General features: G+C 37.9%; 1 protein-coding gene across 3 annotated transcripts in view; it reads left to right on the forward strand.

Moving 5' to 3' along the window:
- arid4b (AT-rich interaction domain 4B) overlaps positions 1-16,205 on the forward strand; it is an 83,395-nt gene that overhangs the window by 45,868 nt on the left and 21,322 nt on the right. For all 3 annotated transcript variants that reach the window (XM_084391836.1, XM_084391837.1, XM_084391838.1), the window contains exons 5-11: positions 259-349; positions 2,961-3,040; positions 4,306-4,400; positions 8,797-8,938; positions 11,671-11,750; positions 14,023-14,099; positions 14,753-14,901. In XM_084391836.1, the coding sequence (XP_084247962.1) occupies positions 259-349; positions 2,961-3,040; positions 4,306-4,400; positions 8,797-8,938; positions 11,671-11,750; positions 14,023-14,099; positions 14,753-14,901 (714 nt within the window). The remainder of the gene's footprint in view (positions 1-258; positions 350-2,960; positions 3,041-4,305; positions 4,401-8,796; positions 8,939-11,670; positions 11,751-14,022; positions 14,100-14,752; positions 14,902-16,205) is intronic.

Consider the following 16,205-nt stretch of genomic DNA (forward strand, 5'->3'; position numbering starts at 1 on the left):
TGAACATGGTAATCATTCAGAAACATTTGATACGATCATTTTACCATGGTAGTGCCACAGTACTTTATTGTAAAGGTCCTTCCTCACAGAACATGATAATCCCTCACAGGCGTTTCTCCGTGAGTGCTGTCAGTGATTATGGGGAAAAAAGAAATAAATTCCGGTTTCTCATCTCCAGCTTCAGTGTTTTGACGCCCAGCGAGTGGTGTAACACCGTGAAAGCCTGTGAATGAGTGATTGTGTTTTCTCTGGTGTTAGGTGGGCGCTGTGGTCGAAGCCAGGAACCAAGATGGGATCTACCAGGAGGCCATCATCAACAAACTCACTGACGCCAGTCTGTACACCGTCGGTGAGTCCAGAACATTCCTTTCAAACAGTTGACTCTGTATCAAGCCCCTTTCACACAGAGATTTGTCCCGGGTTCGTTTGACGTTGGTTCATTCACACTGCCAGTGATTTTCCGTAATCTGTGAGTGCGTTCACACACATCCCGTAAAGACACGTGACGTCAGGATGTAATAACTCCTGTCAGATGTCAGTTCTGCTGATAACTCTTCGTCATTTCTACACGAGGACGAGTCCATACTCCCCAGTAGCGCCACTGGGTTTGCCGAGTGGCTCGTTCCCCATATGCTGTAGCATAGGTTGTAGAAAGTCCCGTGGGATGGCACGTGTGTCATCACTGCGACACGCCCCTTACGGCATTGGTCCTGGCTTTTGTTCCAGGACTGATCCCGGTAATGTTACTAGGTCCCCATTCCGGCATCGATCCCGTCATCAATCCTGGGATGTGTTTGCGTTCACACAGAAGGCACTCTAGCAATTTTACGGCAATTTCCCGGGATCAATGCGCTGTGTGAATGGGGCTTACCCGAGACAAAGAGGGAAAGGCTTCTTCTGTCCTCGTTTATGCTTTGCTTTAGTTTATAGCATCATATGCGAGAGCAACACAGTCAGCTGGAGACGCTGGGTAATTTTCATTTTCGTTCAGGGCTCATGTTTTGATGAATGTATTTTTGTTATGTTTTTATTACGTTGTGATTTGTGTCACGTTGTTTGTTAGGATAATATGAATCAGTCTCCATCTCTCACAAAAACATGAAATATTGTTTTTATTCCTCATTTTGATGGCTTAATGTGAATTTAGTGCACATATGTGTCGCCACATGGAGAGGAAATCTTGATGAGTCTTAGATAAAGTTCTGATGGTAAATTTCGCAGAAGACCCGTGAGTCACAGCAGATGTTTTCTGCAGCAGATGGTTTGTATGTCTCTAATTTGACACTGTCGTTCTTTCGATTTTACCTTATAATCATATTTCTATGCTAATTAAGTTTCAAGCCAACTGGTGATATAAGTTTTATTCTCTTTTGTTGTTCATAAACACATGAAGTGGACTCGCTTCGCCTGATTTTATACACCTTTTATTCGCCTTTAGCCATTTATACAAAGGCAGCTCAGAAACTGACCTATTATGATTATGATTTTTCTTTAGTGTGTGATTGTTGCTGTTTGAGCATGAAAAAGTTTTCCTCCAGCAGTTCTTCTCTATATCAGTGTCACTGTTTCTGAACTCCCTGAAACGCCTCCATTGTAGTCTTGAGTTTCTTCCGGGAACGAACACGTCACAATATTCCTCATTTAAATAATTCAGACGCAGAATAAAGGGGCGGGGCCTGGTTGAGTTAGTTAGTAGTGTGTTAAACTGGCGGTTATGATAAGGGGCGGGACATTTCCAAAACACACTCAAAGCGCTCGACCAATCACAACACACTGCTCCAGCCGACCAATCAGAGCACAGTGTGCTTTCAGAAGGAGGGGCTTCATAGAGATGGGAACTAAACAGAGCGTTACTGACAGACTGGGAAGAGAGGAGCCGCAACAATGGAGAATATGGGGGAAATAATGTGTTTATGATCATTCAAGCATGACCCTGTTCTAGTAGAGCATACAAAGTAGGGCTGCACGATTAATTACAATTTCCATGTAATCGCACTTAAAGCGATTTGGCTTATCGTGATTTTTGAAATAGCAAAGGCTGTGATTATTTAATTTATGCGCAGCTTGTCAGTGCCGTACGGCTCTGTGATCATTAGTAAACGCTGCTCCATCTGAAGCACTGTGAGTTTGAGTCGCTTATAACGTGCATTTGAAAAAGCAACACACGTCAAACATCTTTCCAAACATGAAGCATTTATGAACCTCTTGTCCAACAAAAGACAACATTTAATAACATGTTTTTACTCCAAACTCACTTCATAACGACAGTTGAGCTCCTCCTTCTGAGAGATGATGTGCTTCTTACACAGAATAAGGCAGTCGTGTGTTTATTAGACATGTTTAACCAAAGCGTTTCAATCTTCTGTTTATTCGTACTATCGCACTATTATTCGTACTATTCGTGTTATCGTACTTCAGCGGCGGGGCATATTTGGCGTGTGTGTGTGTGACGCCCTCTGGTGTTCAGATGATTTGGAGTGTGTGTGTGAGACGCCCTCTGGTGTTCAGATGATTTGGCGTGTGTGTGTGAGACGCCCTCTGGTGTTCAGATGATTTGGAGTGTGTGTGTGAGACGCCCTCTGGTGTTCAGATGATTTGGCGTGTGTGTGTGAGACGCCCTCTGGTGTTCAGATGATTTGGGGTGTGTGTGTGAGACGCCCTCTGGTATTCAGATGATTTGGCTTGTGTGTGTGAGACGCCCTCTGGTGTTCAGATGATTTGGCGTGTGTGTGTGTGAGACGCCCTCTGGTGTTCAGATGGAGAAGCATTTACTACCGATCAGCCGCTGCGCTTAAAATAATCACAGCCTTTGCCAAATCGCGTTCGGTTTCATTGCGATTTAATTGTGCAGCCCTACTAAAAACACAATCAAGACTTTGAAAGAGGGCATAGTAGGTCCTGTTCAAAAAGACTCTAGAGTGTGTGTGTCTGACAACTCGTCTCTCTCTCTCTCTGTGCAGTGTTTGATGACGGTGATGAGAAGACCCTCAGGCGCTCGTCTCTCTGCCTGAAAGGAGCGCGCCACTTCGCTGAGAGTGAGGCAAGTCATCTTTCTCTTTTCTGCATTGGTTTAAATGACTAGTTAAGTCCTTTACATCGTGACACTTGCTCCCTTTCGCATCACATCCTGTCCTTGACAGTGTCATTTTACAAATTAATTTAATTTTGTTGAAATTTAAAGGGTATTTCTACAGACATTCAAGCTCAAGTGAGCTTTAATTTGTCATTCAGCAATATAGGAACGAAACGTTAAACATATAACCTGTATAAACCTACATATAGCTATGTAATCTATGTAAACATATAACCTAAATAAACCTACTCATAGCTAACCTATTTAAAGAGTAAAGACTCTCAGATCCAGTGTTTTGAAAGAGAACTTGAGGACATGTTGGAAAAACCTATGAACTGATTATAAATTAAAACCATATTCCAAAGAAAACATATTTAGTTTGAAACAATGAAACTAAAAATAATGAAAAAATGGAAACTCCTGCAATATTTCTCCAAAAAGTGAGTTTTTCATTACAAAATTGGCAACATCTGCTCAAACTGAAGTAGTAAGTAATGATTTATTGTGTTCACTAATATGATTACCTGATATAAAAATCGTGAGTTTAACTTCTAATCCAGTATATTAAGGCATGTATATAATGGGTACATGAAAATCTTCTGCATGGTAGAAATGACCCAGAACCGTGTCGAGTCTGAGGCGTTTCATTCCCGGGTGATTATTAGAAACTGTGTCACGTCTCAGTGTTTGCTAGTCAATGATTTCAAACAGACTGTCAGTTGTGTAGAAGTCAGAAACATATTCTACGCAAGTATGTGAATGCAAACACTTCTAGGTACACAAGTGAGCCTCTATCTATTAGATCTGGTAAATCTTTATCAGTATTCAGGAACTTGCTCAAGGCACATTTTTTTATTGACCGCTTATGACAGGTGATCTCAATGTGGTGTGAGATTTGTTAATATACAGTACTGTGCAAAAGTAAACAGAAAAAACTGAGATGGACTAAATCCAGAAGATGTGTGTATTAACATGCCTAAGACCTTTGCACAGTACTGTATATGTTTTATGTTTTATTCTTTTTATTTTCATGTAAAGCACTTTGGGCAACCTTGGGTTGTAATTAGCAGTGCTATATAAACAAAAGAAAAGAAAGAAAGTGTGAGTTTATGTCATCGTCTTCCATAATGTCATTTTCTTCAGTCAGTTTGATGAATCGATTGTCATGGCCGAGCAACAGTTTAAAGAGAATCGTGGCTAACTGGTGAATCTCATCTCTGATTCTCTTCCAGACTCTCGACAGGCTTCCTCTTACCAACCCTGAACACTTCGGCACTCCCGTCATCGGCAAAAAAGGAAACCGCGGAGGCCGACGGTCCAATCCCATGTGAGTGCGTCTACTTGAAGTTTTGTGACAAAACGTTTACATGCATTCACTGCGTTTTTAGTTGAGTCGCCTTTATTTCTATAGCGCTTTATGCAATTCAGATCGTCTCAAAGCAGCTTCATGCTAATAAACAGGTAAAATAGCAGTGTTGCAATCTTCATCAGTTAAGAAATGACTTTAGTCTCCGCTATAAGCAGCTCTACAGGAGACAATATTTAATGCTAATTCAATTTATTTTAATAACAGTGTCAATGTTGCAAAGTTCTTTAATTATGAAATGACTTCAAAAGCAGAAGATAAGAGTGTTATTATTCAGCTCAAGTTCCCTAAAGTTAGTGTATTCAAATTGATATCACTGAATGTGAACTGTCTTTTAAGTCCATTTTAAATATATATATATTTTTTTTACTCATTATGAAATAAAAATCCACTGCCTTTATTTCCACGTTTTTATTAGATTTAAATCAATCAGTTTGGTGTCACACTTGTTGACCCTCCCGGAGGTCCGTCATGTTTCAGAAGCGAAATAGTTCGCTAATGGCATTTCATGTTCACTTTAAGGACTTTTTTGAAGTCGTAACAAATGTGCATAATGCCAGTTTACGCTCCTCTTTGCCCTCAATCACTGTAGTTGTATCTGAGACTGGAAGAGTTTGGTTTGTGTTGTGATTCTGCAAATCCACTTTGATGCACCAACACAGATTGATACGGTAAAACCGACACCAATTGTTACTGTTTGTATCACTTGATACAGGATTGTATACATAAATGATACAGGATTGTATCAAGTGCTGAGGAAGATGGTAATGGGAGTTTTGTTTCTGACACGCGCTGTAAGCGGTCGACCAATCACAACAGACCATCTGACCAATCAGAGCAGAGCAGGCTCTCTGAAAGGAGGGGTTTAGAAAGACCGAATCCTTTATCGAGCCATTTCAGAGACTGAGAGAGAAGAGCTGATGCTGCAATGGATATTATGAGAAAATTTAATGTTTTTTGGCCATGTAAACTTGTTGTAGGAACCTCCAAAACAAAATTAGGGACCTTTAAAATAGCATAATTGGGGCACTTTAAAGTCATCAACATGAAACGCCATTTGCAGTCTATTTCACCTCTGAAATGTGCTGACGGGTGGGTCCAAAAGTCTGGCACCAAACTGAAAATCTACACTGATTCAAAGTCTAGTCCTCAGCTGACGGATGAAGCATCTGTGTGTCTTAGTCCTGATGCTCCAGGGACGCGGAGTTTCCTTCTGGGAATACCAATTACACAGTGTTTGCTGTTGTAAAATACACCTCTTCTGTTAGCAGTCGCACGACTGGGACGATCGCTGGCCTGGAATTCTCAGTCCTCAGACTCAAATCAGAGGAAACCCAGTGTTTTTCCTCCAGTGAACAGCGTTCGTCTCGAACCGGAGCGTCCCGCTGGTGCTCTGACAAACAGGACTCGTGTGTGTGTGTGTGTGTGTGTGTGTCGGTGAGAGGCGTGACCTCACAGTTATCTCCGTCAGTCACGGCTGGCCATGCGTGAACTTAAAGAAACCGCAGTCGCTTTGAGGGATCAGAATCCATCATAATGTCAGGGGTTGCAGTGACGAGTCAACTACTGGATTAGAATAGTTATGGAGCATGATGCAAAACATTTTTTTTGTTTTTTATCATACTTGCTTTTTTCCAGTAGAAATATCAAGATAAGCAAGATTTTTTTATTATTATTTTTTTTTATTATAGTTTTAGAAATTGTTAGAAAATGTTATGCTTCTGCCATTACATTTAAAAAAATGCCTTAATGCTTTCATTTATTTTTATTTGAGTAATTTTAGGTATTCAACATAAACTGATGAAAATATTTTTTTATTACAATAATTTTTTATTCCAGTAAAAATATCAAGATAAGCAAGATAAATTGACTTGAAGGCAATGTTATTTTAATATTATTTATACACTATTATAGTATTAAATTAATATTTCGACATGGCTTTTATTCTTATAATATTTTTTATATATATACATATACATATATACACACACACTTATGTATATGTGTTTTCAGTTTTCATTTGTTTAAGTAATTCACATTTTTTTTATTTCAGTTCTCATCTTCAAGTTTTGTTTGTTTAAAAGTGTTTTATTTATTTTAGTTAACAATAGAAACACAGCTTGAAGCAAAATTTCCAAATGTATTAATTGCATAAAGTTTATTTTTATATTTTAACACTTTTATAAGTGTTTTTTTTTTTTTTTTTTACACAGGTTTTCAGTGTTATACGGTAAACGGCTTTTACACATCTTCTGAACAAGTACAGAATCTCCGGCTCAAAACACAAGCAAAAAAGGAGAATAAACAAGTGATAGAAGCATTGCTTATGCCAGTGGTCTTCACTATTTCTTTCATGAGAGCCACACTGATGGACAAACTCAGTAGGAGAGCGAAGTTTACTGAAAAGTATCAAAAGTTACATCCAGCCTTAAATACTGCACGAATATACAGTTTCCTGCTGTTTGCGCATAATAACCATTCGCCTACATTGGTTCTTTATTTGTTTAAAACAGCAGACTTAATATTTATCCATTTCTGGTCACAATTTGGAGACGATGAGCGTATGAACCGTTGTGCCGCTGCTTATATTTATTATCATGCAGCAAAAATGTCCAAAACCAGTCGTCTGTGGATGAGAGTCTTACAAGCACTGGTGGGACGTTGTCCTGCTTCACAGACGCAGTGAAAAGCGAAGTTTAGAATGACGGGACACTCATTTATAAGACACTTTATTCATCAGGAATAACGGATCGTTCCGCGCGTCATTCGTCCTTTCAGTTTCGGTTTTCGATCCGATCAAGATGTCCTCTCGATCAGATTAGAAAAGGAATAAACCTCCCCTTTCAATCCGATCTAAGTTATTTGTAATAGAGCTGACACTGAGCTTTTAATGGGTTATGTTACAGCCCTGCTTGTTTTTAATGTTTTTATGAAATATCTGTAGTTCCTGCATGATCACATCACCGTATTATATACCGCCGTGCGAGCCACAAAATAAAGCTTGGCGAGCCGCGCAACGAGTAACACTGGCTTATGCCGTCGTAGTCTTTGACAAAACCATGATTGTCTTCAGCTTTTTCTTATTTTTTTGTTTATGAAACTTCGCCACATTCAAGTGTTGATAAAAAAAAGAATGCATGAAGCTAGAATAAAACTTTTTGTTGTTGTTGTTGTTGTTGGTTAAAAGCAGAGGGTCTGTTCTTTCTTTTGATATAATGCATGTTCAGATATTAATACAACTAAATATTCTGGGGGCCATGAAACTGTCGTGAAAATCAAAAATGTTGGCGGTGGCTGGCAACGTAACGCGGCTCTTGTTTTGTGTGAGCGAGTAGGAGTCCCTGAGGCTTATCAGGTCATGTTTATTCGTGATGCAGGCTGTTGATTGGCTCATTTAACACTAACAAGATTGGCTCTCCTTGGCGGTGAGCTGGAGTGCCGGTTCTTAATTGAGAGCGGCCGTTGAGTCACGCTGCATATCGAATATTGGCAAGTGAGAAGCTCGTCAGCTCACGGAGCCTAATTACCTATTATCTTCATCAGAACAAGCAAGAAAAAGCTTCTTCTATTGTGCTTGTATGGCGCTGTGATACAGGTGACGCTTATCTTTCAAAAGTGAATCGGTTTAATCATGTTTAGCTTGATCTGACACTTTGTTAGAGTAACTAAATGATCAGTTCTCTCTGTTAGCAGTTCTTCAGTGTCTAAACACAAAACTAAAGCGCACTGATGAATCTGCAGAGTTGTGTGAATAAAACAGAGAGACACTTGCTTACTGAAACACTAACTCATGATGAAATTGGTTGTTGACTATTTTTTGTTTTAATCAAATAGTCATTGCAGCCCTGCTAGAATGGAGAAATAAGAATCTATATCTGAAATTCATTTCTATGTGATCTCCATCCCTAGTCTTGGTTAGAATAATTCACCTTTAAAAAATACGTAGTACTTTTAATTACTGTTCATTTTAAATTGCTGCGACGCATCTTAAAATAATGATATGCTGAGGTGAAATTAGCACATCACTTTTTAACAATTTTGCAAAGGTTATTAAACTATTTAAAGCAAAAATGCATCAAAAAAAGTGTCTGGGGTGCTTAATTGTCATGCAAGTAATGTTATAATACCAAAATTATTAACTTACCTAAAAATGTATGCAATTTTCTCTATGAAAAATATGACGTCTTATTTTTCTGTTAAATGTGCCCCACATTCATGCAAGTTTTTTGATGAACAGACTTTCTGTCACTCTGAATCTTAAATATGTTGTTGTGTTTTCTCTGGGATATCGATGTTACTCGAATACCTTTCAGTGTCTGTTGTTTATTTCACATTAACACGTAATCTCAATCCACAGTCAAGAAGAGGAGTCATCTTCATCATCTAGTGAGGAGGAGGAGGGCGATCAGCAACAAAACGAAGAGCTTTACGGCAAAGTGGTGTGTGTGGATGGGGTCGTCACTAGCGACAAAAAGAAAACCACATGGTATCCTGCCCTGGTGAGTCTCGGCCGCAGGACACAGAACAGAAATTAAGCCACTATCGAAAGTAAAATTCTACATTATATGCAAGTAAAAAAAAATTAATTAAATAAATGTATGCATAAAAAATAAGCTTCATAAGGTGAAATGTTTAAACACTCTGCCATTTTAAGTTATTTTAAATGGAACCAAACAGAATATATAAAATTCGGTAACACTTTTACTTAAAGCCTTTATGTATAATGCATTATAAGTGTATTTTTTATGCCTTGTAATTCACCTTATAATGCATTATATAGTCTCATGAATAACTGTAACTACAGTTATAATACAGTATAATAATTATCTAATCACTGAACACGCCTTTAGAAAGTATAATACATTAAATCACATGATAAACAACCAATTTCAGAATCTGCAAATATTATAATGCATTTTAACTTTAGTTACAATTATTTATGAAAAGATATAATGCATTATAATGTAGCTTGATGACGCATGAATGAGTGTGGAATCTTGGGAGTTGTCGTTTTCACCTCCGCAGTCCGACGGGACTCATGTTCATCATGTTCATGGATGAGCGAATGTGTTAAAGGTTTATTAACGTTACTGTGGTTGAAGCCGGCTGGAGTCGAGAGCCTGGGAAATGTTACGCTGCTGTTTTAATTATGCTTAAATGTTGCAGTCGGCTGCTTTCATTTTGTTAATGTTTATTTTATGATTAAAATTACATTTGTCCGCCTCCTTCCCTGAACTTGACCTTTGTTACAGTTGCGTTTGATCACTTAAATTCACATTATTTCCTCTTGTTCTAATGAAACAGCTGGTAGTGCTGAATTACTACTCATAAAGGCCAGTTTATCTGACCAATTAAAATTGTGGGGAAACACAGCTCTAAACAATCACACTAAAATACATGTTATAACGTTACTCTGTGCGTTCGCTCAGCGTCTGGATGAGACATCTGTTGCACGTTGCAGTAAACCAGATCGATATGCGAATATCATATTAATAAAAGCCTAGATGACGTGTGTTGCTAAATGGCATGCAGTTCATTTAAAAATATATTGTATGGCAGAGAAAAGTCTGTTACTGTTGTTACGAATAAGCTCTTTCTGATGATGCTGTTAGCAACGGTACAGAATAGTGTCTCTGTACAGGTGAAACTCGAAAAATGTGAATATCGTGCAAAAGTTCGTGCATTTCAGTAATTCAAATTAAAAGATGAAACTAATATATTTAGTATATATAACTATGTACATATGCATGATTATACTTTTCAGAGGGCCGACTTTTCTGTATTTAAAATCCCTTTTTTAATTGATTTAATGTAATATTAAAATTTTCTGAGATTTTGAATTTGGGGTTTTCATAAGCTGTGAGCCATAATCATCATCAATTATAACTTTTGCACGATATTCTAATCATGTTACTCGTGGTAAATCAAGAAAACAAGAGGTTTAAACAATAAGACTAGCCGTGTTGAGCTATATATTAGTTTTCTGACGATAAAAGTATCACACTTCCGCTTTAAACATGGTGCAGGTTTCAGGAGAGAGTCTTCCTCCAGGATTAATGCATCTGTTCCTTTCTGAAGTTGCATATATTGAGCGGCATCATTGATGTAGGCAGTCGTTCTCTCATTTCTTCTGCATCTGTCCCTCGTTTACATGCAGTAGTGGATGATTCACAGGGTCACAGCAAACCCGACACTGGCCCTTTAAATATTCCCGGTGGCTCGTGTTCCTCCAGAGATGGTGCTCCTGCTCTCTGTCCCCTCCTCACGGCGCTCGCTAGAATGACAGCGTTGAGAGAGAAAAACAAAGCCAGTGAATGTCTGTGGTGTTTCTTGAAGCCATGACACACTGCTGATCTCTGTTGTACAGTAACCTCAGGTCAGGGCTGACATGCTGGAAATAAAAGATGGATCAATCTTTTTTTAAATCCTAAATCCTAGGATTTCGTACGTCCAATATCTCATGTGTTTTGGATGTTCAAGACATTTTTTGTTTTTCACACAACATGGAAACATCAGGGATTTTTTTTTTTTTTTGTTAGGCCTGAATTTTTTATAAATTACATATTATTTTCCTTAATGCACAGCTCAAAAATATTCATACGAACCTTCTATCAATCTCACATTCAATCTCTTTAAAATAGAGGTCAACATTTTTAATAATTATGTTTGTTTTTTCTTCTGCTCACCAAGGCTGTATTTTTGTGATACAAAATACAGTAAAACTGTAATATTGTGAATATTATTACAATTTAAAAGAGCTATTTGAATAGATTTTGAATGGTAGTGTATTAAAGTTTTCACAAAAATATCCCAGACAGCAACATGGTGTCGGCCCAGATTCAAGACTGGAGTAATGATGCTGAAAATTCAGCTTTGATCACAGGAATAAATTACATTTTACAATATATTCACATAGAAAACAGCTATTTTAAATTGTAATAATATTTCACAATTTTGACTGTATTTTTGATCAAATAAATTTAGTTTTGATGGGCAAAAAAGTCTTTAATTATTACAAACGTAATTATTACAAAGAACTGTAAAGGTAGTACACTTACATATAATGATTAATGGACCTTTTTTGTTGCATGAAATATTGTGAAGTTAAAATAAACCTGTTTGCCTGGTATTCATTTCCTCGGGTGTAAAACAGTTTTGCAGGTCGGTGCAAAGATGATGCTTTCTGTGCCGAACTCTCATCTGTCTTCTGTTTCTCTTTATTTTTTTAAAGGTCATCTCTCCAGACTGCCATGAAGATGTGACACTGAAAAAAGACAACATTTTTGTCCGCTCCTTCAAAGATGGAAAATTGTGAGTAGCTTTCAGATGAAGTTATTTCAGTCCGTGCTTCTACTTTTAGCTCTCGAGGTGCAGAAGAAGTCAAGCTGTGAACGCATCACGAGTGCTGTTGTTTCTGTTTATAGCTGTGATTTTATCAAACATCCTTTAAACACACTGCAAATGATGGAAGACGTCACTGCTGGGCATCATGTAACGGAGGAGCCGGTGGTGTTTCTGTGGGGTAAATGTAGTTAAATGCCCGTCTCGGGTTAACCTCGTTTATACTGCCGCTGCTGAAGGTGGAGCGACAGAATTGGTCTTATTCAAGCGCTGTGCTGAGAAATGTGTGGTTGTGGAGATATTTGTGTTATACCTCAGGGAAATAAAACCTGTGAGTGCCGCGATCAGACACACCGGAGCTTCCTGATGACTCTCTAAATAGACAAAACTCTGTTTCTAATGTTATTCCTAGTGTTTGGATGGGTTTTACGGCTGGTTACTACATCAAAACAAAATCACCCTTTAGTTTCTGTGATATTCTCACCCCCTATATCCTCATTCGCTACTCCCTACTGTCCACTGATATAGTATATAGTATATAATATAGAGTGAATGAGAACGAGTGAGTGAATTCGGACACTGAGTGCCGCTTTTGCATAGTTTCTGCTTGCTGTTTAATAATCATTTGTAATGGAGCAAACTGGCAGCTCCAGTAGTAAGATGGAAAGATTTATCTTGAACTCTGTCATGGAAACTATGTATATACATTAATAAACAATTCAATAATACATTTTAAAAGGAATTTATACCTGTATGATATTACGCTGTACCCACATTGGACCAGCGGTTTGGTAAATGGATGGATGGATGATTCGCCATCTTCTGGTCAGACGCGGGAATTCATTCATCACGCGACTCTCACAGTGCATTATGGGTATTCTCTAGTTGTTGAGCGTAAATTGGTTGTACACTCATGATTGCGGTGCATTGTGGGATTGAATGAGCGCACTTGAAAACGTCCACTATGATTTCGGACACCACTGCAAATGGCTGTTCCCTCAAATTGTGCAAGGGGTATAGTGTGTGTGTGTGTGTGTGTGTGTGTGTGTGTGTGTGTGTGTGTGTGTGTGTGTGTGTGTGTGTGTGTGTGTTATATGCCAAAGTTTAAAGTCAGCATGAAACAGTTGCGCTAGTCCTTTCTTCCCTGTTGTGACGTATCTCAGAGTGAAACGCTTCTGAAACGAAAACAAATGTAGGGCGGGGCTTGGATGGTTGTGGTTTGCTATTGGTGGATCAGATGTGAGTGACAGGTTGCCCCGCCCTCGTCATCAGAGAAGAGAAGTGACACTGAGAGAGGGAGGGGAAGTTATTCTGATTACAGATGAGAGCTTGACTTCTGTCCGCATCTTCACTGCTCCCTCTAGTGTCTGCTCTGGGAGAGTGATGACATCACTGCCACATGTAGATTTATAAATATTGATGAACATAAACATGTCTTCTAACCGTTAAAGACCTCTTAATTCCCTGGATATAAGCAGTTTCAGAAGGTATTTGGACACTCCTGTGTGAATGTGAGAAAGTGACTTCATTCATCCACTAGAAATCCCCATCATGCAGCATTTGAGCACAGATACAGTCACGTGATCTAGTAATGAGGGACCAGATTTAAGGTGTCCAGATACTTTCTAAAGGACATGCCTGGTTCATGTTCCTACACTGTAAACTAAAACAAAGATTTTTAGAGAATGTTTTCCATTTAAAAATACTATTTCAGTCCTTCTACATCAACATTTCATGTTTTATTCAATGTTACTTGCTGCTTCTTTGTAACAATTTGTGAAAATTACTAGCAATTTCTGAGAGATAATTGTTTATACACAAAATATTTTTTCAGTGTATACGGTTGCTCGTGTCTGTACAATACTCTGGCACTGAGAAATGGCCTGTTGTGTGATTTACATAAGCACAGTTTTTCTCAGGATAAAGGTTTTATCATCAAATTTTGTGCATTTTTAATGAACCGTTATTGAAGTCCAGTGTGATGATGAAGCTGATTTGATGGACGTCGGGAATAAACGTGCCACGTTCATGTTTCTGCAGGGCATGTAATGCAATTAATTCAATTAAAAAACTGTAATCGATAATGACAAGGAAACCATGATGATTTTTAAAATCAGAATGCTGTTTCATACGGCAGTGTGTTGAATTATGATCAGTAATTGACTTAAAGATGATGGTTATTTATTATGTTTTCTCTCATATGTATGAAGCTCTGCTAACAGCGTTTTATCTTATCTTGCAGTTACACAGTTTTGCGGAAAGACATTCGCGTGCTGGATGAAGAGAAAGCCCCCAAAGCGGACGCTGGACTCAAACCAGGTGAGAGCAAGAGCGCCACCTACAGATCAGAGTGTGTTTAGGGCCGGTTATTATCGTTAACTAAAACTAAAACCATCAAGAACTTTAGGGTACTTGACGTTAGTTAGTGCATCAACAAACAATGAGCAATACATTTGTTACAGTATTTATTAATCTTTAAGTTATTCATGTTAGATATTAATCGATACAACGTTTGATTTTAATAATGTATTAGGAAATATTGAATTAACAGTATGTTTCATTGTTAGTTGATGTTAACTAATATTAACAATTGGAATCTTATTGTGAAGTGTTACCAAAACATTCTCATTACTGGAAATAAAATGAACATTCAAAATAAAATATATAAAAAAAATTATTTTATTTAAACTAGTTGCTCATTTTCCTTCACTAACTTGAAGTACTGAAATAACTAATACTATATAGACAACAAAAAAAAACGAACAGTACAATTTGTACAACTTTAAATAAAATTATAAATAAATAAAATAAAATAACTAAATACTTCCGGAAGCAGGGAGCTGAACGAGTGGATGACACCTGCTCTACTGGGGAACGTTTTTTAATAGTGAAAAAAGAAAATGACACACTGAACAAGAAATTTCCCTTTGAACACATTATCATCTCACTGTCTCTGTTTGTGTGTTTCCCAGCGTTAGATGCAGCGTGGGACTTTCAGCGTAACGGCACTGTGCCCAGCACGTGGAGGACGGAGGTGAAGGATGAAAGCTCAAGCAGTGAGGATGATGACGAGGAAGAGGAGGAGGAACAAGAGGAAGAGGCCAGCGGCGAGGAGGAAGAGGTGACAACAGAAACCATGTGTTTGGGAGAAACGTCACTGAAAGATTCACACTGAATCAGGGAATCTGCGCTGATGTTTGTGTTGATGTAGTCGATAGGGGTGTGCGATATTTTTTCTCCAAATATCAGCATGATTACATATGTGATACTGATTTTATACAACAGTTTAATAAACAAGAAGTTCATATTTAGTGACTTACTTTTTAGATGTAATATTGCCTGTTTTTGCTCTATTTCGCCAAGACTCATTAAGACTCATGCTTCGTTCCTGAATGAATCAGCCGTTTGAATGAATCGGTTGAAACTCGCTCATTAATAGTGACTTTCTGTAACCTACTGGTGGTTTTAATTTCACATTTAAAGCATCTTTTCATTATTTTATTTTTTTTATAATTTCAATATATCAATATTCAACGTTTTATGTTTAAAACATCAAAACATTATTTATTTTGTTGATACTGATTACATTTGATTGTAACAGCCCTATTATATCTTATTATTCTAATAGAATTTATTGATTAAATGAAAGAATTTGACACAAAAGATGCATACATTTAAGTTAAAATGGCTTTATAAAGTTAAAAATGCCCACAAAAAGGTAGAAATCAATTTAAACTTATTGTAAAAGATCATTTCTGTCACTTCTGCGACACTAACGACCGCACAAAATATGAAGAATATCAAAAACTTTAGTAGTCGGCTGTCCACAGCAGCCCAAAACCTGCCAAGGTACCAACACCATAACACACTCTGTAAAATAGCGTCTAATTTTCGTTATCGGAAAAATCCCTGAAAATATCGGAATATATTTTTCTGTCAATATCGCACACCCCTAGTAGTCGATATAGTGGCGCTTTCACCCCTACAGCACGAGCTCCTGTCATCAGCCGTTCTTTAACCTTGATTTATTGACCAGGAAATATCACCTTTGGAGCTTAAGCGGCGTGTTTCTTCATGACAGAGTGAGAGATGAACAGCTTGTGCGTGTGTGATGACAGGTTTAACTGTTAACCTTATACTGTTAACTGTTCGTGTGGAATGAAAACCACTGACGTGTGTGTGTGTGTGTGTGTGTAATCTAAATTATAGAGGAAAACCGCATCACAGCCAGACAGTCCGCCACAGAAAGCATGAGTTGATTCAACGGTCTTGACGATACTAACCTTCACCACATCTTTCATTAGTGTGACCGTTTCTCAGCTGTTTTCATAATAGTGTGGCTTTCCCAGTAACTAACAGGATACTTTTTCTAACAAGAAACAACAAAACAAGCAATTTTTTCTCATATTGCGTACAGTTTTATGA

Source organism: Rutilus rutilus (assembly GCF_951802725.1).
Source record: "Rutilus rutilus genome assembly, chromosome: 20".
In the NCBI taxonomy this organism is placed as follows: domain Eukaryota; kingdom Metazoa; phylum Chordata; class Actinopteri; order Cypriniformes; family Leuciscidae; genus Rutilus; species Rutilus rutilus.